This window comes from Oryctolagus cuniculus, chromosome 10 (genome assembly GCF_964237555.1).
Source record: "Oryctolagus cuniculus chromosome 10, mOryCun1.1, whole genome shotgun sequence".
NCBI classification, from domain to species: Eukaryota; Metazoa; Chordata; class Mammalia; order Lagomorpha; family Leporidae; genus Oryctolagus; species Oryctolagus cuniculus.
Window position 1 is genome coordinate 4,424,399 of NC_091441.1, and position 21,261 is coordinate 4,445,659.

The following is a 21,261-nucleotide window of genomic DNA, read 5'->3' on the forward strand; positions in this document are numbered from 1 at the left end:
TGCTAATAGATATTCTAATAGATGTGAGCTGCTGTCTCATTGAAGTTTCAATTTCCATTTACCTGATGATTAGTGATGTTAAGCACTTTTTGATATACTTATTGGCCATGTATATATCTTCTTTGGAGAAATGTGTATTTAGGTCTTTTGCCCATTTTAAAAATCATGATTTTTTTCTTGCTTTTTAGTTGTTTCAGTTCTTTATATATTTTGGGTAGTAGCAACCCTGCTATCACTTCAATGTTTTCCTCCCAAACTCATGTTGAAATTAATTGTCTGTTCCATAGTGTAATGGTGAGCACTATGGACACTGAAATTAGTTGTCATTGTAACAGTACTGGGAGGTGTAACCTTTAAGAGGTGATTAGGCCATGAGGCACTACTCTCACAAATGGATTAAAACGTCTCTGGAGTTGGCTCCTTGTAAGGAGCTCCTTATCTCTTTTGCCTTTTGTCTCCCTATCTCCTCCTTTCTTTGCCCATTCACCATGGGATGACACACCAAGAAAGTCTTTACCAGGCATTAAATCTACTGGCATTTTGACTTTACATTTCCAAGCTTCCAGATACGTATGAAATAAATTCCTGTTGTTTACAAATTACCCAGTCTCTGATACTCTGTTATAGCAGCATTAAATGGACTAAGACAAATCCCTTACCAGACCAGATGTTTGGTTTGCATATATTTTTCCAGGTTTCTAAGTTTTTTTCTTCATTCTGTTGACTGTTTTCTTGGCTATTCAGAAGTTTTGGAATTTGACGTAGTCCCATTTATCCATTTTGCTTTTGTTACTTATGCTTTTTGGGACACGGTCAAAAAAAACCACAATCACCTCAACAACACTGCCCAGGCCGTTGTCATGAAGCTTCTGCTCTTTTCTTCTGGTAGTTTTCAATTTCAGGTCTTTAGGTCTTTAATATAGCCTGAATCGATTTTTGTATATGGCATGAGATAAGGATATAATTTCATTCTTCTGTACATGGATATCCAATTTTACCCACATCATATATTGAACAGTCCATCCTTTCCCAATTGCATGTTATTGGCACCTTGTTGAAAACCAATTAATTGATCATAAATGCATGGATTTTTCTCTGGACTTTTTATATTGTTCCACTGGTCTGTGTCTTTTTTATGTCAGTGCTATACTGTTATGATTATGAAAGTTTTGTAGCATACACTTTGAAATCAGGAGTGTGATACCTCCAGCTTTCTTCTTTTTGCTCAAGATTCTTTTGGCTACTGGGGACTATTTTTCTATTAAGAATGTCATTGATATTTTTGGCAGGGGTCACACTACATCTGTAGACTGCTTTGGGAAATATGCACATTTTAAGAATATTAATTCTTCCAATCCACAAGTGGGATAGAGTTCCATTAATTTTTATCTACTTCAATTTCTTTCATCAGTGTTTTGTGGTATTCAGTGTGTATGTTTTTCACCTCCTTAGTTACATTTATTAAAAGCCATTGTGGGGGCCGGTGCCGTGTATAGTATGCTAAGCTTTTGCCTGCAGTGCCGGCATCCAATATGGGCACCGGTTCATATCCTGGCTGCTCCTCTTCTGATCTAGTTCTCTGCTATGGCCTGGGAAAGAGTGGAGGGTGGCCCAAATGCTTGGGCCCCTATACCTGTGTGGGAGACCCAGAAGAACTTCTGGCTCCTGGCTTCAAATTGGCCCAGCTCTGGCTGTTGCAACCCTTTGGGGACAACTTTATTGAATTTATTAATTCTAACAGTTTTCTGGTGGAGTCTTCAGGGTTTCCTATATATAAGATCAAAAAGTCACCTGTAACCAGGGACACTTTTTTCTTTTAAATTAAATAATTTTTACAGAATACAAATTTCATATGTACAACTTTAGGAATATAGTTATTCTTCCCACCATACCTACCCTCCCACCCACACTCCCACCCTCATCCTCCTCCCTCTCCTCTTCCCAGTCCCATTCTCCATTAAGATTCATTTTCAATTAACTTTGTTCACAGATGACCAACTCTATACTAAGTAAAGATTTCAACAATTTGCACACACACACAAAACTGAGAACAAGTACCACATTAAACTCTCATAATACAACTCACTGAGGACAGAACTCCTGCATGGGGAGTTAGTGCACAATGACTCCTTTTGTTAACTTAACAATTAACACTATTATGTATGTCAGTGACCACCTGAGGCTCTTGACATGCCCTGCCTATGCTATGGAAGCATTTTGAATCTACCAATTCGACATTATTTAGGAAAAGGCCACTAGCAAAGTGGAAGTTCTCTCCTCCCTTTAGAGAAAAGTACATCTTTCTTTGATGGCCACTTCTTTCCACTGGGATCTCACTCACAGAGATCCTTCATATAGAATATTTTTTTTTGCTGCAGTGTCTTGGCTTTCCATGCCTGAAATGCTCTCATGGGATTTTCAGCCAGACCAGGAAGCCTTAAGGGCTGATTCTGAGGTCAGAGTGTTACTTAAAGCAATTGTCATTCTATGAGTCTGCTGTGTGGACTGCTTCCCTTGTTGGAACATTCTCTCCTTTTTAATTCTATCTACTATAACTACCCCACACTTGATCCTATCTCTATGGTCATTTTAACACTTAGTCCTATCTATATATTCACTTTAACACTTAATATGATTACTTTAACTCTTAAGATGACATTTTAATCATCCAGCTTAATGGGATTTGGGGGTCCTGTGACTAGTTTTTAAACTGAACCCTTAGAAGTTAGTCCTTAGGAATGTATGAGAAATATACAGCTTTACAGTTACAAACTTCCTCTTCCCTCTTTTATTCTCTTATTCTTTAACTTTTATTTAATAAATATAAATTTCCAAAGTACAGCTTTTGGATTATAGTGGCTTCCTCCCCCCATAACTTCCCTCCCACCAGCAACCCTCCATCTCCCGCTCCCTCTCCCATCTCATTAACATCATTCATTTTCAATTATCTTTATATCCAGAAGATCGATTTAGTATATATTAAGTAAAGATTTCAACAGTTTGCACCCACACAGAACATAAAGTGTAAAATACTGTTTCAGTACTAGTTATAGCATTAATTCACATTGAACAACACATTAAGGACAGAGATCCTACATGGGGAGTAAGTGCACAGTGACTCCTGTTGTTGACTTAACAAATTGACACTCTTGCTTATGGCATCAGTAATCACCCTTGGCTCTTGTCATGAGTTGCCAAGGCTATGGAAGCCTTTTGAGTTTGCCAACTCTGATTTATTTAGACAAGGTCATAGTCAAAGTGGAAGTTCTCTCCTCCCTTCAGAGAAAGGTACCTCCTTCTTTGATGGCCCATTCTTTCCACTGGGATCTCACACACAGAGATCTTTCATTTAGTTTTTTTTTTTTTTTTTTTTTTTTTTTTTGCCACAGTGTCTTGGCTTTCCATGCCTGAAATACTCTCATGGGCTTTTTAGCCAGATCTGAATGCCGTAAGGGCTGATTCTGAGGCCAGAGTGCTGTTTAGGACATCTGCCATTCTATGAGTCTGCTATATATTCTGCTTCCCATGAAAAGTGATCCCTGTCAAATATAAGAGTGGGAATAAGAAAGGGAGGAGATGTACAGTTTGGCACATGCTCAATCGGAATTGCCCCAAATGGTAGAGTTAGAAAAGTGCCAGGGGATTCCAATTCAGTCCCATCCAGGTGGCATGTACCAATGCCATCTCACTAGTCAAAGTGATCAGTTTCAGTTCATAATTGATCACAATGATAGAATTAAGAGTAAAGGGATCACATAAACAAGACTAGTGTCTGCTAATACTCTTTCTTACTAAGATCCATCCTCAATTGACTTTATACATATGATTAACTCTATGTTAAGAGTTCAACATATAGTGTGAAGAGAAAAAAAACAAACAAAAAACAAAACTGTTCCTTGACATTCAAGACAAGGGCAGCTCAAGTCATCCTTTCTTGAAGTGTCAATTTCACTTCTGCAGATTTTGTTTTAGGTGCTCTATGCATGCTCGCAAATCAGGGAGAATATATGGTATTTGTCTCTTTGGGACTGGCTTATTTAAGTATGATGTTTTCCATATTCATCCATTTTGTTGCAAATGACCAGATTTCATTTTTTTTTACTTCTGTGTAGTATTCCATAGTGTACATATCTCATAATTTCTTTATGCAGTCTTTGGTTTATGGGCATTTAGGTTGGTTCCATGTTTTAGCTATTGTGAATTGAACTGCAATAAACATGGAGATGCAGATAACTCTTCCATTTACTGATTTAATTTCCCTTGAGTAAATTCCCAGGAGTGGGATGGCTGGGTGATACGGCAGGTCTATATTCAGGTTTCTGAGGTACCTCCATCCTGGCTTTACCAGTCTACAATCCCACCAACAGTGGATTAGGGTACTGTTTTCCCACATCCTCACCAGCATTTGTTGTTTGTTGATTTCTGTATGAAAGCCATTCTAACTGGGGTGAGGTGAAACCTCATTGTGGTTTTGATTTGCATTTCCCTGACAGCTAGTGATCCTGAACCTTTTTTCATGTGTCTGTTGGCCATTTGGATTTTCTCCTTTGAAAAATATATGTTTAAGTCCTTTGCCCATCTCTTAATTGTGTTGTTTTATTGTTGTGGAGTTTCTTGATATCTTTATATATTCTGGTTATTAATCCTTTAGTTTGCAAATAATTTCTCCCATTCTATCAGTTGCCTGTTCATTTTCCTGAGTGTTTCTTTTACAGTACAGAAACTTCTCAATTTGATGCAATCCCATTTGTTAATTTTGGCTTTGACTGTGCCTCTGGGGTCTTTTCCAAGAACTCTTTGCCTATGCCAATGTCTTGCAGGGTTTCCCCAATGTTCTCTAATAATTTGATGGTGTTGTGTCATAGTTTTAGATCTTTGATCCATTTTGAGTGGATTATTGTGTAAGGTGTAAGGTAGGGGTCTTGCTTCATACTTCTGCATGCAGAAATCCAGTTTTCCCAGCACCATTTGTTGAAAAGACTGCCCCTGCTCCAGGGCTTGGTTTTAGCTCCTTTGTCAAATGTAAGTTGGTTGTTGATGCTTGGATTGATTTCTAGTGATTCTATTGTGTTCCATTGGTCTGTCCATTTGTTTTTTGTACCAGTACCAGGCTATTTTGTTTATAACTGCCTTGTAGTATGTCTTTTTTTTTTTTTGACAGGCAGAGTGGACAGTGAGAGATAGACAGAGAGAAAGGTCTTCCTTTTGCTATTGGTTCACCCTCCAATGGCCACCATGGCCGGCGCGCTGTGGCCAGCGCATCGTGCTGATCCGAAGCCAGGAGCCAGGTGATTTTTCCTGGTCTCCCATGCGGGTGCAGGGCCCAAGCACTTGGGCCATCCTCCACTGCACTCCCAGGCCATAGCAGAGAGCTGGCCTGGAAGAGGGGCAACCAGGACAGAATCCGGTGCCCGACCGGGACTAGAACCTGGTGTGCTGGCGCTGCAAGGTGGAGGATTAGCCTAGTGAGCCATGGCACCAGCCCTTTTGGTATCTCTTGAAATCTGGTATTGTGATGGCTCTGGCTTTGTTTTTTGTTGTATAAGATTGCTTTAGCTATTGGAGATCAAAAGGGTCAATTTCATTTCTTCCTTTCCAATCTAGATGCCTTTTATTTTCTTGCTAATTGTTTTGACTAGGACTTCCAGCACTATACTGAATAGAAGTAGTGAGTGTGGGCATTCTTGTCTTTTTTCTGATCTGATAAGCAAAGCTTTCAACTTTTTACCACTGAGTATGATGATAGTATTGTGCATGTCACATATCATCTTTATTTGTATTAAATCTTAACTGGAATTGTTACAAAAATTGAGCTGAATGGGTGCAAGCAACTGTCAGTTATAAGCACAAAACAATGGTAATAAAATGTTGCCAAACAAAGGTATGCCTAGTAATTGGTAGATTTTAGGGAAAAGTCAATTGAGAGTTGAATAAATCAGTCAAACCTACAAGTATCTTCCTTATCTACCTCTTCCTTACTAACCAAATTTTTATGTGAATGCTATTAAAGTTCTATTTCTTAGGAAAGTTACAATTTCATCTCAATAGTGCTGTTTATTAACAAATCATTTTTCTCCTGAAGATAATACAAACTTAAAACCTAGTACAGGGGGCCAGTGTTGTGGTGTAGTGGGTTGGGCCACTGCCTGTGATTCCAGTATCCCATATGGGCCCAGGTTGCTCCTCTTCTGATCTAGCTCTCTGATAATGTGCCTGGGAAAGTAGCAGAAGATGGCCCTAGACTTTGTGTCTCTGCTACCCACATAGGAGACCTGGATGGAGTTCCAGACTTCTGTTCATTGTGGCTATTTGGGGAGTGAACCAGTGGATGGAGGATCTTTCTGTCTCTCCCTAACTCTGCCTTTCAAAGAAAGTAATTTTTAAAAACTCAGCTCACATCAAATTATTATGAATCATTAGTTATACATTTATAAGGTTTTGTTAATATTATTGTGATAGTTATCATTTTGTAATGATAAGTCTAGAAATTTTACTGGTTTTTGAAACTAGATCTAAAAAGAAATTTAAGTATATAATTCCTTTAGTGACTTGATAAATTCATGCCTTGTGTAAGTATGACAATATTGTTGCAATGTATTTTTAAAATTATACTTCAGTTTTTAAAATTCACTAAATGATTTATACTTCTCATAACAGTGCTCAGGAGAAAAATAAGAGGAAACATTTTGAGCCCACTGTAGATACTATAAATTTAAATCTCACCTTGGCAAAATGTAGCACCAGCTGCTTAAGATGGAATGACTTGCAATGACAGCATTCTTGTTAGTAAGAAAGTCTTTTATAATACTCTGAGAAATATTAAACTCTTCTAGCTTTTAACAGAAATAAAATTTTAATGTATTACTCCTCAAAGAATTTGGCAAGGAAGAAAAAATATTTTTAAGAATACATATCTGTTACACAAATACAACACAGTTGGTTATAAGGTAGTTTTAACGACTAAATTACACTGAACCATGCACAACCACATCTCATGAAGTAATCAGTGCTTCAGTGCCCCCCATTTCTCTACTATACAGTATCAGAAGTATTCTACACCCTCCCTTTTATCCTTCTGATGGAAACTCTTATTTTATACTTATTCCAACTGTTTGTTTTTATTGCTTGTTAATTTACAGTAAGTAGAATCCTTCCCAAAGGAAGGGATCTACATTTTATAAGAATAACTTCTTAACTCAATTTGTTTACTTTTTTTTCCCCAAAGAGAAGGATGGTCTTTGGAGGGGAGAGAACAGAATTGATGTTCCATTCTCCTTTTACATTCCCTTCCTACTTCCTAGAATTTTTTCCTTGTACCTTGGGTCCCCTACCTACAGGGCCTTTAAGCTTCTATGTAGCCAGTAAGAGTTCTCTACTTCTGATTTCCTGGGAGGTATTTTGTTATAGTTAGTCAAAGACAGAGAGACCTCAAGCGAGGTGAAAAAAAAAAGTATTAATGTTAAAGGACCCTTATAAAGATTAGAGAGAATGGCTCACAATCCTTCACTTTCTTTTTAACCTATCATCGTAACATCTATTGAGAAATAATGTTCTAACTTCACTGCCTATTACTTTTCAAGGAATTCCAGCTAACCTGGCCAATTCTTAGTTGCCTGGACAAGTCAGTAACATTTTAGTAACACGCTTAACATTGTCCCCATTGACCTGACTGCTCCTTACAGGCCTGGATCTAGACCTTTCCCTCCCGCATCCAGTGATTAATCTTTCTTTATATTCTGGTAGTATTTCTTAAGACTAATGTAAATAGGGGAAAAAGAGAAGAAAAACATGAATATAGGAAGAGGAAGACAAAATATGCTGATTATATCGTGAGTTAAGGGGGCAAGAATACTCAGATAGAATAAAGACGCACAATGTCCTGTGCATAAAAGGTACATCTTTCACTATGATATATTACACTGAAGAGCTCAGCTGGCCTTAACTGTGTGAGGGAAATGTGGCTGGGGCAGGGATGGCTATGAATATCAGAAAAGAAATAGAAGCAAGTGGATGATCAGACTGAGGGAAACAGAACCTACAACAGAATTCAAAGGAGGCAGGTATCAGGTTCAAACGTAATTTATAGATTCTCACATATATTTACATCACTTGAATTTCTATCCTTTGGGGTGTTTACTATACTACTCATAAACTCAAGACAATTGAAGCAAAGATGTGGTACCAGTACCTATAGCCTATACTGGTCTTTCTCAGCACAGATTGTTTTACAGACTGGCAAGTTATCCAACTGTTCACCATACACCCTGGTATTTATTTACTTAACAAATATTTAGAAATGTCTTGATATGACCAAAATAATGCTGTTCAACAGTTGCTTAATAAATATTACTTCTTGCTTATAATGCTAAATAATTTAGACTTAGTTCTCCATAGGCAATACTGAGATACTAAGGATATTTAGGTCAGGAACCTTTGTTTTATGAACAGAACTCTTTTGAAACTGTGAGGAAGAATGAGATAATAAACTAGAAAGGGAAAGGCTAGAAAAAAGAAGGCCTGTATGGAAACAAGTTGAACAGTCTAGGCAAAAGAACGGGATCTAAATTAGAACAAAGGAAATTGAGGCAGAGAGGAGCTAATTTCAGAGACCAGTGTAGGCTCCTAGAGACTCACTAGATAGAGGAGGTGAAGAAAAGGGCAAAGATGAATGAAATCTGTAGGCAAAGTATTGCCTGTTGATGCCAATACCCAGGTGAGTAAATACAAACGAGGAATAGAACTGGAGTTGAGGAGGGTGACGACTTCGTTCAGTTTTAGACCTGAGTCTGAGTGCCACTAGTACATTTGTACCTTCATGTGAAAGCTTCTGAGAGGGGATAGAAGCTACAAATATGTAAGAATATTTGGGAGGTATTGATGTAGAGGATGAAGTTATTGGAATGGGAGCTTGCTAAGAAAAAGAAAAGGGGGCTGAAAATGGAACTGTAGGAAATAGCAACTTCTAAACTGATAAGAGAAAAAGAAACTTGAATAAACATTAGGAGAATATGGCAAATGAGAAATCAAGAAGGAAGCTGATTTCAAGAATGAAAAGGTGGGGCTGGAGCTGTGGTATAGTAGGCTAAGCCTCTGCCTCTGTTCATGTCTTCGCTGCTGTTTTTCTGTTCCAGCTCTCTGCTCTGTCCTGGGAAAGCAGTGGACCTCGAAGAAGCACCTGACTCCTGGCTTCAGATTGGCCCAGCTCAGGCCTTGCAGCCATCTGGGAAATGAAATGGTGGTGGATGGAAGGCCTTTTTCTCTGTCTCTCCATCTCTCTGTCTGTATCTCTACCTCTCAAATAAATAAATGTTTTTTTTTAAAAGGATGAAAAGGTGGAAAGTAGTGTTCCAAAGATTTCAAATTTGAATTCCCTCAGATATCTCTGTCTCTGAATTCCTAAAGCACTATAGTTTCTACATAACACTTATTCGGACACTGCACTGACAAGCACTGTTGTATTTTCATTGGTGGTGTCTAGGTATATACTTCTGTAAGGCTCTATGGGAAACATAAATTTGAACCAACTTAGGGCTAGGTGAAAGAAGCATGCTGTAGTAGAAAGAACAGAGTTGAAGGACAAACTCTAAGTCTTGAAACTTTTACTTAGATCAGCAATTTTTAACCTCTTTGTTTCAATTTACTTACTTATAGCAGCAGTATCTATAATTTTTGAATCTCTACTATGTGCCAGATGCCATACTAAACATTTAATGTATTTTATCCCATTAATATATTTATAGTCCCATGAGGTAGATATCATTATCTTGAATTTCTAAGAAACAAGAGTCAGTAATATTAAATAACACATCCAAAGAAATTAAATAACATGCTAATAAGTGCAGAACTGAGGGGCAGCACTGTGGTGTAGCAGGTAAGGCCACCGCCTGCAGTGCCTGCATCCCATATGGGTGCTGGTTCAAGTACCAGCTGCTCTACTTCCTATCCAGCTTTCTGGATGTTTAGAAAGCTAATTAACACATATCCTGGGGGTTGGTTGGTTTGCCCCACCATTCATTCTTCCTTCCCTAGGGCAGATCAGATAACTTAACCGACTGGTAAAACTGGGATGAATAACAAGTCAGAGTTGGCTCGACTCCTTCCTTTTCCTCTTGGGAACAGGCCTATTGGCAGAGCAGGAGTCTGTATTTCTTATGATCCTCCGGACACCTGAATTCCCAAGAGAGGTCTGGAATTTTTCTACTACTGCCTTAAGAAAGTGGGGGTAAATCTGCCTAATTCTAGGATCCAGATAAGGCACTTTGTCTTTTTTTTTTTTTTTAAGATTGTTTATTCATTTGACAGGCAGAGTTAGAGAAAGAGAGAGAGAAAGAGAGAGAGAAAGAGAGAGAGAAAGAGAGAGAGAAAGAGAGAGAGAAAGAGAGAGAGAAAGAGAGAGAGAAAGAGAGAAAGAGAGAGAGAAAGAGAGAGAGAAAGAGAGAGAGAAAGAGAGAGAGAAAGAGAGAGAGAAAGAGAGAGAAAGAGAGAGAGAAAGAGAGAGAGAAAGAGAGAGAGAAAGAGAGAGAGAAAGAGAGAGAGAAAGAGAGAGAGAAAGAGAGAGAGAAAGAGAGAGAGAAGAGAGAGAAAGAGAGAGAGAGAGAGAGAGAGAGAGAGAAAGAGAGAGAGAGAGAAAGAGAAAGAGAGAGAGAGAGAAAGAGAGAGAGAGAGAAAGAGAAAGAGAGAGAGAGAGAAAGAGAAAGAGAGAGAGAGAGAAAGAGAAAGAGAGAGAGAGAGAGAGAGAGAGAGAGAAAGGTCTGCCTTCCGCTGGTTCACTCCCCAAATGGCCACTATGGCCAGCACTGCGCCGATCTGAAGCCAGGAGCCAGGTGCTTCTTCCTGGTCTCCCATGTGGGTGCAGGGGCCCAAGGACCTGGGCCATCCTCCACTGCCTTCCCAGGCCACAGCAGAGAGCTGGACTGGAAGAGGAGCAACCGGGTCTAGAACCTGGGCACTTTTTCTAAAATCTGTTTTTCCTTCCTGGTGATAAATACTGTGACCATATATCTCAGTTCATGTGTGTTAGGCCAGTGCTCCAACAGGTTAATGTCTCTTTCACTCTCAGAATGTCTCATTTTGTACAATAAATCATATTAGCATTCTTTTCCTCTTTGTCAGACTCTAAATTGGTTCAAATTCAGGCTTAGAACGCAGAAGTATTGTGTAGAAAATTCAAATGTAAGGTGCAATATTTGTCCTCATGATGCTTACTCTAAAGAAATTTGTGTTGTAAAAATAATTCTAAAAAGATAAGTAAGTATGAGTATGTACAGATTAACACAAGGGTTTAATGAGAGTAGGTGATCACACAGGATTTGCAGGTTTCTCTCCAGTCCAAGAAATACACATCATGTTACCCATGTAGTTACTTAGCTGCATGTATTTACTTAGATCTCTACATATCCATGCAGGCAGGAAAGTAGATCTTTGACTTATTCATTGCCTCAGCATAATAATAAAAAAAAAAGAGAGAGAGAAACAAATGAATGGAGGACAGCCAAGACCTATACAGCCAATCAGAGGAGGCACAAGCAAAGGGAGGGATAATTTGGGCTGGTAATTCTCTGTCAGAGTAGGGGTGGAGTTGCTGTCCAGGGCATGGAAATACACTTAGCAGCATCCCTGGCCTCTACCTTCTAGACACCAATAGCAACTTCATCCCCTCCCCAACTATAATCATCAAAATCATCTCTCAACATTGCCAAATTTCTCACGGGGAACAAAATCATCCATTCCCCCCTCTGCTGGCCCCCTGTTGAGAACCTCTGGCCTGCAAGATAGAAAATAGCATTTATTGAATGACACTAATATGTAAGACTTGATGCTAGGTGCTTTGGAAATCTGCAAAATAAAAGACATCTACTAAGAAGACGAAGCAGTGCTTTTAATAGTTAAAGGTGAAAGAAGCAGCCAGAAGCCAGTGCTGAAATAGGCTAAGGCTGGGGAGAATCTTAGATGCCACCTAAAAAGATGTCTGAACAAGGGGATAATATGATAAGACCTGTGTTACACAGAAAGACTGCCTAACAGTTAAGATGACAGTTAGAATGAGCACATTCTGCAGTCAAGTACCTAGGCCTGAGCCCCACCTCTGCTCCTGATTCTGTCTTCCTGCTAAGGCACCCCGAGTGGCAGGAAGTGACAGCTCAAAAGGCAGGAGACCTAGACTGGCTTCCTAGCTTTTGGCTTCAGTCTGGCCCAGACGCAGCCATTGCAGGCATTTGGAGAATGAACCACAGGACAGGAGCTCTCTCTGTCTCTCTTTCGCCCTTCCTCCTTCCTCCCCCCCCCCAAATAAATAAATAGAATTATATTTCCTTTGGGGAGGAATATGTAGAACAATATAATATGTAAAATAGTAAACAAAATAGTATGGATTTTTGATAATAAAACTTTCCTTGCTATTAAAAGTTAAAACCTAATACATGTTAATAATCATAATAAACATATTCAGTATAATGAAATACAATAAATCATGAAAAACAAAATATTTGGTACCTCAGGTGGTGGCAGTCTAACTGTATAAGCTTCTATACTTAGACAAACTTGAGTTTCTGTTACATTGATGTCTAACACTGAAAATAAAATACTTAACTGTTAACTGTCTTGAATTATTAATCTATTCTATCAACTTAAGTTTTTTAGTAAAAAATCAACTTAATTCTTAAGTAAAAAACTAAGAATATATTTTAACACATATTAAAATTCAATTAATTACAACATTTGACAGTCTACACATAAAACATTAAGAGACAGGTATGAAACAGCACGGATATGCATGGGTCGGAGGGCTGAAGGTTACTGTAAGAAAAATGAGACAACCCATAGCTAAGAGGAAAACCCAACAAACTCTATATACAAGCTTGACATGACATCTATTATGTGGAAAAATAAAGAGGTTCACCCTCTTCCAAAATCTGGAGGATAGTACACCATGCTTCTTCTTCTTCTTCTTTTTTTTTTTTTTAAGATTTATTTATGGGGGCGGGCGCCATGGCTCACTAGGCTAATCCTCCGCCTTGCAGCGCCGGCACGCCGGGTTCTAGTCCCGGTTGGGGCGCCGGATTCTGTCCTGGTTGCCCCTCTTCCAGGCCAGCTCTCTGCTATGGCCCAGGAGTGCAGTGCAGGATGGCCCAAGTGCTTGGGCCCTGCACCCGCATGGGAGACCAGGAAAAATCACCTGGCTCCTGGCTTCGGATCAGCGCGATGCGCCAGCTGCAGCGCGCCGGCCGTGGTGGCCATTGGAGGGTGAATCAATGGCAAAAAGGAAGACCTTTCTCTCTGTCTCTCTCTCTCACTGTCCACTCTGCCTGTCAAAAAAAAAAAAAAAAAAAAAAGATTTATTTATGGGGCTGGCACTGTGGCGCAGTGAACTAGTGGATGGAAACCTCCCCACCCATCTCTGTCTCTCTCTGTAACTCTTTCAAATAAATAAAATAAATCTTTATTTTAAAAAAAAAATTCAATGAGTTGCACACACAATTTGTGTTTTGCTGTAATGTATTTTTCAATAAAAATGTAAAAAACACAAGCACAGGAGTGAGGAATTTTGCTCTCCTATTATGGCAATCTCTGTACCTGTAGTCTCACGGCAGTGTTTGGGGCTGACACTAAATTTAGATAATGACCCCACTCACTCAGAGCTGGAGTGCACTTACTGCCAGGGCACAGATAAAACACAAAACCAGGGTGAGGAGGGCACTCAGGCGTTAGCTGGCAGGTCTGTCAGATCCAACCATGTGGGCCACAGGCCAGGCTTGTAAGGCTCTGCCCAGATGGCAGTGAAAGCTACTATGACTGATGGATAATGTTCACTGTGTGCTCAGGATCCCCTCCAGGTGCTCTCTAGACTACTATTTAGAAACCTGTCTACCTGCAATACGACCAAGCAAATCAACGAAAAAATTATATTTGACCATAGAGTAACTCTATTTTAAATTATCTGTATCCCTTTATATGATCTTTCTATGGAGATGCGGGAGGGAAAAAAGAATCAAATTATTCACATAGGAAATAGAGGTTTGACTTACATTAGTGTTAAGGCCACTTTTTATGACATGATTCTAGAAAGTATACACTATAAAGGCTTACAGAGTTAAACCCGCTAGAAGTGAGGATTTGGAATAGCAGTTAAGATGCTGCTTGGCATGCACGCATTCCCTATCGAAGTGTGTGGTTCAACTCCAGGATCTTTCACTTCTGATCCAGCTTCCTGCTAATGCACACCCTGGAAGGCAGCAGATGATGTTTCAAGTACCTGGGTCTCTGCCACCTGTGTGAGATTAGACTGAGTTCTGGGCTCTTGGCTTTGGCCTGGTCCAGTCCTGGCATTTGTAGGTATTTGGAAAGTGAACCAGCAAATGGAACATCAATCAGTCAATCAACCTCTGTCTTTCAAATAAAATTAAAACACCTAAATTAATCTTAAAAAGAATTAAATTTCTCCAGTCATAATTTTCTTTAAGTAGATAAAATAAAGCTTTTTTCCCAGTTAAGGTAAGTGACATTTCCTCATATAGGTATATATGTTTTTTGAACCACAAGTGATTTCCCAGGTCAAATTCCGATTACTCAGTATTTGGTTAAATTCTGATATAACCTATCACTAAGATAAATGATTTGTAACACTGTTTAAAATAATTGTTAACTGTATTAATGTTTAAAGGTTTTATTTACTTACATATTTTTACTTACCAACAGCACTTTGCTTTCCTATCTGAGAAAGAAAATCTCTTCCTTAAAAAATTCATAGAGAATGTCATTTTATTATAACTCATAAATAATCATGATTGACAAATATAACCTTTTAGTGTGAAATTATCAAAGCCAAAGAAAATACTTTAAACTGCAATTGCTATAAAGGAATATCTGATGAAAGCTCAGAGGGAAAATATAAAAATCCAAAAAGTATCTCTTAATTAAAAGGACAGAAATAATCAATTCTTCCCTCAAATATTTGTCTCGTTATAAAATATTTAGAAAACAGCCAGACTTCAACGAAAATTCAGGATATCCTTTAAGTCCCAACAACATTAACAATGTATCTGCACTTATGGTGCTTCATAACATATTTCTTTGTATTACATAGTAAAAAATTTTAAAGAAACATTAGCAGCCCTCTGGATGTAATTCCAAAAAAGGAGATGACATTTATGTTGTGAGCTTCCTGAAGAATGCAATAGTTTTAAGAACGATTCCCTAAAAACAACACACCTTAAAATTAAAAACAGATGTACATAATGGAAGTGATATAGTTCAGAAAGTCAGTCACCTTGTACCAAGAGATGTCCAGCTCTATTCCAGGCTGGAGCAAGTCTGGCAGTCAATGAATATGAAAGGCAGTTTTGAAGAATTACAGGAATTACTCTTTGTGGAGCCTCTACCTAAAAACATTAAATGGAAAAATACAAGCAAATTTGGGGCAATTGCTGCATCACTGTAAACTTACAGGTAATAATAGCTGTACATAGATCACCAATCAGCAAAGTGGACCTTCTAGACAAAATTATAACCACTTCTATAGCAAATGTTATCTGGTTCTAAAATTAAAGAAATGATATTGACTCCAAAACCAGTACTACTGCCATGCTATTGTGGCCAAATTCTACAAGCTAACCCTGGCCCAGAAGCTTAAGCTCTGAGAGCTCCTATGCTAAGAATCTTCAACTTTGATATTCTGCTCCACAGAGAGGTACCCAGACCAAAATGATCTCTTTATATTTTCTATTATTGTTAACTCTGGCTCATCATCAGAAAATTATTACAGGCACACATGCAATGAATGGAGTGTTTGTCTCTATTTGTACAGAATTAATTTTAAAAATCAGGACTTTCACTTCTGATTATAAATAACTGGAACTAGATTTATTTTCTCACTTGAAATGTCTAAAACACTGGGTAATTTATATGAAACAATGGCTCATAAGATATTGGACACTAGGCAACAAAAGAGTGATACCGAAAAGACTGGCAACCAACAAGATGAGTCCAGTGATTTCTCCCGCTTACTGATTAGAATTTCCAGGCGACAGCACAGGGTGGGGAATCCAGGAAGACTCTGGCAATCTCCCCAATCAAAGAGACAGAGTTAGTGGTTCAGGGATGCCAAGGAAGCCAGATGAGAGCCACACAGAGAGCAAACCTGCCAATCAGCAGTCAGTCCCTCAGACTATTCACCCGAGTGTGGATTAGCACATGTACATGTGGAAACTACCCAAGGCTGAGGAAGCAACCAAGGCTCCTTGCTATATAAACATCCCTGAAAATATAGTCCAGAAGACAGCCTGTGCAAAAAAGACATCTGATAAAGTAAGAAACCCAAGGAAAACTGTCTCTATTACCTATTCCCCATTTTTGTACCATTTTGGCTTCTGGTAAATGTTGCCAGGATACCCCATGAATAATATATTATCAGGGGAAGGAATCAAAACTCTCCATTTGTCTCATAGAGGATTTAACTTAAGTTACCATCAGTAGGACTCCTAGCAGAACAATGAGGTTAACCTGCAATGAACATATCCCATAAGCCACCAAGGTCTACCTTAGAGGGCCAGGTGGCTTTCTCTTTAATTTCTGTATTACTTTATTCCTTGGTCTAAGGAATTACACAGATTCAGCAGGATCTATCACAACAGACTCAGGGAGAAGTCTGGAGTAATTCTATCATTTATAACCATCCCAGCTGGTGGCCAGAATGCCTTCTAGAATGCAGATGGTCACAACAGACTCAGGGAGAAGTCTGGAGTAATTCTATCATTTATAACCATCCCAGCTGGTGGCCAGAATGCCTTCTAGAGTGCAGATGGTTCCTGCATTTATTATTTCAGCTAAAATCAGAGCAGAGTTTGTATCACCTTTTCTGGTTGTGTAACCCCTACCGTAGGAAAAACTATTTTAGGATGTGTATGAACTATCAATCAGTTATACCTCTGGAAGCTCCCCTAGTAACCAAAAGGAGCCTCACTGATGAGATCTCTGCAGGCCACTGACAGAACTTCAAGGAGAAAGAGACAAATTCACAATTACAGAGAGATTTCAATAACTGATGCAAGTAGGCAGAAAATAAGAGAGAACATGGTCACTTAACACTGTCAGCTGTATGTCCTAACACCTATAGGATACTTGACACAAGAGCAGAATACACATTCTTCTCAACTGGACAAGGAACATTTCTATAAGACAAACAATGATCTGGGCCATAAATAAGTCTGAATATATTTTTTAAAAATTCAAATCATTCCAAACATGTTCTCTAACAACAAAGTTAGCAATTAATAGCAGGAAGTTCACTAGAAAATCCCCCAATATTTGGAAACTACATAATTCTAAGTAACTCACAGAAAATTTGGGAGTCATAATTTCTAACAAAAACAAAACATATGCTTAGGAGGAAATGGTTAGCACTGAATACTTCTACATTAGAAAATAATTTCTCAAATTAATTCCACCTTAAGAAACTACAAAAGTTACAGAAAAGTAATCCCAAAGAAAGGGGAAGAACTGAAATAGTAAGGACCAAAACAATAATCAACAAAAATATAAAGTAGTAAAACAGGAGAGAGAATCAGTAAAACCAAAAGCTTGTCCCTTGAGAAGATCAGTAACATCGCCAAACCTCTAGCTAACCTGATGAGGGGAAAAGGAATGCATGACACACATGATCAAAATGAGGAACTTGAGAGGTACCATCACTACAGACTCTACAGCAAAGGAAAATGAGGAGATATTATAAGCAACTATATGCCACAAGTTTGAACATCTTAATGATTTGGATATATTCCTTGAAATAGGTACCTTGAATAGCTCTACTTCTATTAGAGAAAGAGATGAAAAGGAAACAGGAAGAGGGAGAATCATTTGCCGGTTCATTCCAAGTGCTGGCAATGGCTATCCCTGGGCTTGGGCTGGGGCCAAAACTGGCAACTGGAGATGCAATGTAGGTCTCTCATAAAGGAAGTAGTAATCTAATTACCTGACTCATTATTGTTGCCTCCCAGGATCTCCCACACAGGAGGCAGGAAGCTGAAAAACCAAAGCTGGGAATTGAGCTCAGATACTCCAAGGTGGGAAGTGAGGAGTTAACCAAGAACCAGTCAAATCCCCTTTTGTAACATTTGTCAGAGTCTGTCCAAAAACACCATAATGTTTACATATCTATCAATTTAGACAGGTAGATGAGAAGATTAAATTCTTCAAGAGTATGCCAGCAAGACAGCAAAGGTGCCGCTACCAAACCGAGACATCTTCCATGATAAAGGATACAATTTTGTAGGGAGTGCTGAAACACTTAGGGTCCTAGTTCTAGACGAAGCACATATTTTAAATTTGGTTCTCATAGTTCATAAATTGTCTTTCCAAGATAACCAGAATGCTTAGATGGTCATCTCTTCAGCTCTGGTTCTTGACTCTAACCTCCTACCAAGGTAGACCCTAGGAGGCAGGCAGTAGTGATGGCTCAAATTGCTGGGTTCTTACCACCCACACAGAAGACCCACGTGAATTTGGTTTCTGGATCTTGGCTCCAACCCTGGCCCATCACTAGGCATTTGGACATTTGTGGAGGGAACCAGTGCATGGCAGCTCTCTGATGTGCTCTCTTTGTCCCTCTGTCAAATAAATTGTTAACACTAAAGAAAAAAATCTTTCGCCCATTTTTTATGCTAAATGTGCACAAAATTGTTTGTAAAAAATGTTTTTTCATATGTATAACAATAACTTATGAGAAAGACACTCCAATTTTTCTTGACAAAAGAAGTTGAGTATACAATCAATACAAGCAACATCTGGAATTATTCTCCTTTTAAAAACTTACCTTAGCTCCATATTTTTCAGTATAAGCATTAAGTTTTCCAGCTTTATAAAATGGTATCTATAACAAAAATTCACATTTATAAAAGGACTTAACATATATACACAATTAAATTATGTAATGCATTAAGATTTTAGGCATTATACATTGCAGCATACAACTCAGGTCATCATCTTGGCAGCTTCTATGCTATGGAGAAGAATCGATCATTCTCTCCTTGGCCCACGAGCCATGGGCACATTCTCAGACTAGGAAGAGCCTATCTGGGAATGATGTGACTCCAGAAGCCATATAAAAGAAAAAGCCAATACATTTCATATATATGTATTTAACACCTTTCTTAATATACCGTATTCTTAGACATGAATAAGGAAAATGGACATAAATGGAAGATCAAGTCTTGAACTTACTAATGAAAAAATACAAATTGAAGGAATATATTATTTTTAAACAAATTGGCAAATATTTAAAATCTGCTAATACTTAGTGTTCATGAGGATGTGGATAAACAGATTCTCTCAGAGACTGTTTGCTGAAACATAATTCAGTACAAACTTTTCTGAGAGCAACTTAGCAGTATTTTCATTACACGTTAAAATATGTTGTAAGAGTGGGTGTTGTGTTGCAGCAGGTGAAGCCTCTGTTGGGAGATTCTCATCACATATTGAAGAATTGGGGTCAAGTCCTGTCTGCTTCCATTTCAGTTTCTTAACAGTCTGTACCCTTGGAGACAGCAGATGATGGCCCAAGGATGTGGCTTCCTGATACCTGCGAGGAATTCCTAGCTCCTGGGTTTGGTTTGGTTCAACCCTGGCTATTGTGGGCATTTGGGGAGTGAAACAGTGAATGGAAAATCTCTCACTCTGTTACTCTCCCTTTCAAACAAACAAATAAAACTTTTAAAAATGTGCTTCGATACCACTTAATAAAAATGTAACCCCTCAAAACTACCAAATAAAAAGGATAAAATTTCAATGGTGTTTTCTTTCAGCAGTTTGTAACAGCACAAAACTAGAAACTCTGATTTGCATTAGAAAGTATTAAATAAATTACTAAATATCTATAGGACAAAATATTTCACAGCATTAGGAATGTGTTTTAAGAAAGATATTCAGGAGAGGCTACTTAAGGGGAAATAAAAGGCAAGCTTCAAAACAGGATATTTAATAATCCTATTTTGTACATATAAAAGATAACGACTTTTCTCTTATTATTTTTCCTAAGTCTAGGATATTTGAACTAGAACTCTAAAAGAGTATCTTCTTTGTTCCATGAAGTTTTTCAGGTAGAAGAGAATAAAATTAAGAGACATTAGTCTACTTGCTCACCAACAGCTCTCTTAAAAATAATATTAAGGACAAGAAAAGAAAATACTGTCATAAAACCAAGATGTAGGAGAAATATAAAGGAACTGAAAGTTTTGGATGATTTATCAGCATTGCCAATAATGTTCATTTCTCTTAATTCTGGGGAATTAAAAATCACACAAAAACAGGATTTTCAGAAACACTTTTGACAAAACTTCCAGGGTATGATTTTAAAATTATTGTATTTAAGATGGTTATTTTTTTATTTGAAAAAAGAGTTACAGAGAGGGAGAGAGGGAGGGGGAGAGATATATATATATATATCTTCCATCTACTGGTTCACTCTCACTGGCTGCAATGGCCAGGGCTAGACCAGGCTGAAGCCAGGAGTGAGAAGTTTCATCCGGGTCTCCCAGATGGGTGCAGGGGCCTAAGTCCTTGGGCCATCATCTACTGCTTTCCCAGGAGCATTAGCAGTGAGCTGGATCAGAAGTGGAGCACGTGGGACTCAAATCCGCTCCCCATGGGATGCCAGCACTGCAGGTGATGCCTTAACCCACTGTATCACGGTGCCAGCCCCTTAATGAAAACTTCATTACCATTCCCAACCAATTATCTATGGCCTGGGAAATATGTTTGTAGTTCTGATTTTGCTAGGGATTAAAAAATATTTTTATACATGAAATTTCCAAATGAGAAGAAACATTAAGTTACTTAAAAGAGTTGGAAATTTATCAAAATGTAGAACTTCTTCCTTAAGTGTAACTCCACATAACAAGATATAATAAAATTATTAAGCCCATGTTATTTAAAACTATGCAGTAACATTTTATCAATAGTTTTCATCTTAGTATTTATGAGAGACAAAATGAAATATTAAATTGTAACCACAAAAATGGATTTTAAACATCAGGCATTTCATAATCTGTTAATGGTGCAAAGTACAACATGAGTCACACTAATAAACCATCATCAATTTTATACATGCTACCTGAATTATGTTTATCAATATTGCTTCCAACAATTGATAATATTTCTTCAAATATTAAAATACTAACCGCCATCACCACCCAAATTTGATTTAACAGTCCTGGCACAGGTGATGTAAGAATCTCCTGATGCAAAAACAGCAACTGCCTGTGGAGATGAAAT

At 38.3% G+C, this 21,261-nt stretch overlaps 1 protein-coding gene across 3 annotated transcripts in view; it reads right to left on the bottom strand.

The window, feature by feature from the left end:
- C10H18orf63 (chromosome 10 C18orf63 homolog) overlaps positions 1 to 21,261 on the bottom strand; it is a 56,598-nt gene that overhangs the window by 29,751 nt on the left and 5,586 nt on the right. For all 3 annotated transcript variants that reach the window (XM_051851098.2, XM_070050051.1, XM_051851097.2), the window contains exons 3-8: positions 21,168 to 21,246; positions 18,806 to 18,862; positions 15,266 to 15,377; positions 14,689 to 14,730; positions 12,493 to 12,569; positions 6,724 to 6,833 (exon numbers count right to left, since the gene is read on the bottom strand). In XM_051851098.2, coding sequence (XP_051707058.2) covers positions 6,724 to 6,833; positions 12,493 to 12,569; positions 14,689 to 14,730; positions 15,266 to 15,377; positions 18,806 to 18,862; positions 21,168 to 21,246 — 477 coding nt within the window. The remainder of the gene's footprint in view (positions 1 to 6,723; positions 6,834 to 12,492; positions 12,570 to 14,688; positions 14,731 to 15,265; positions 15,378 to 18,805; positions 18,863 to 21,167; positions 21,247 to 21,261) is intronic.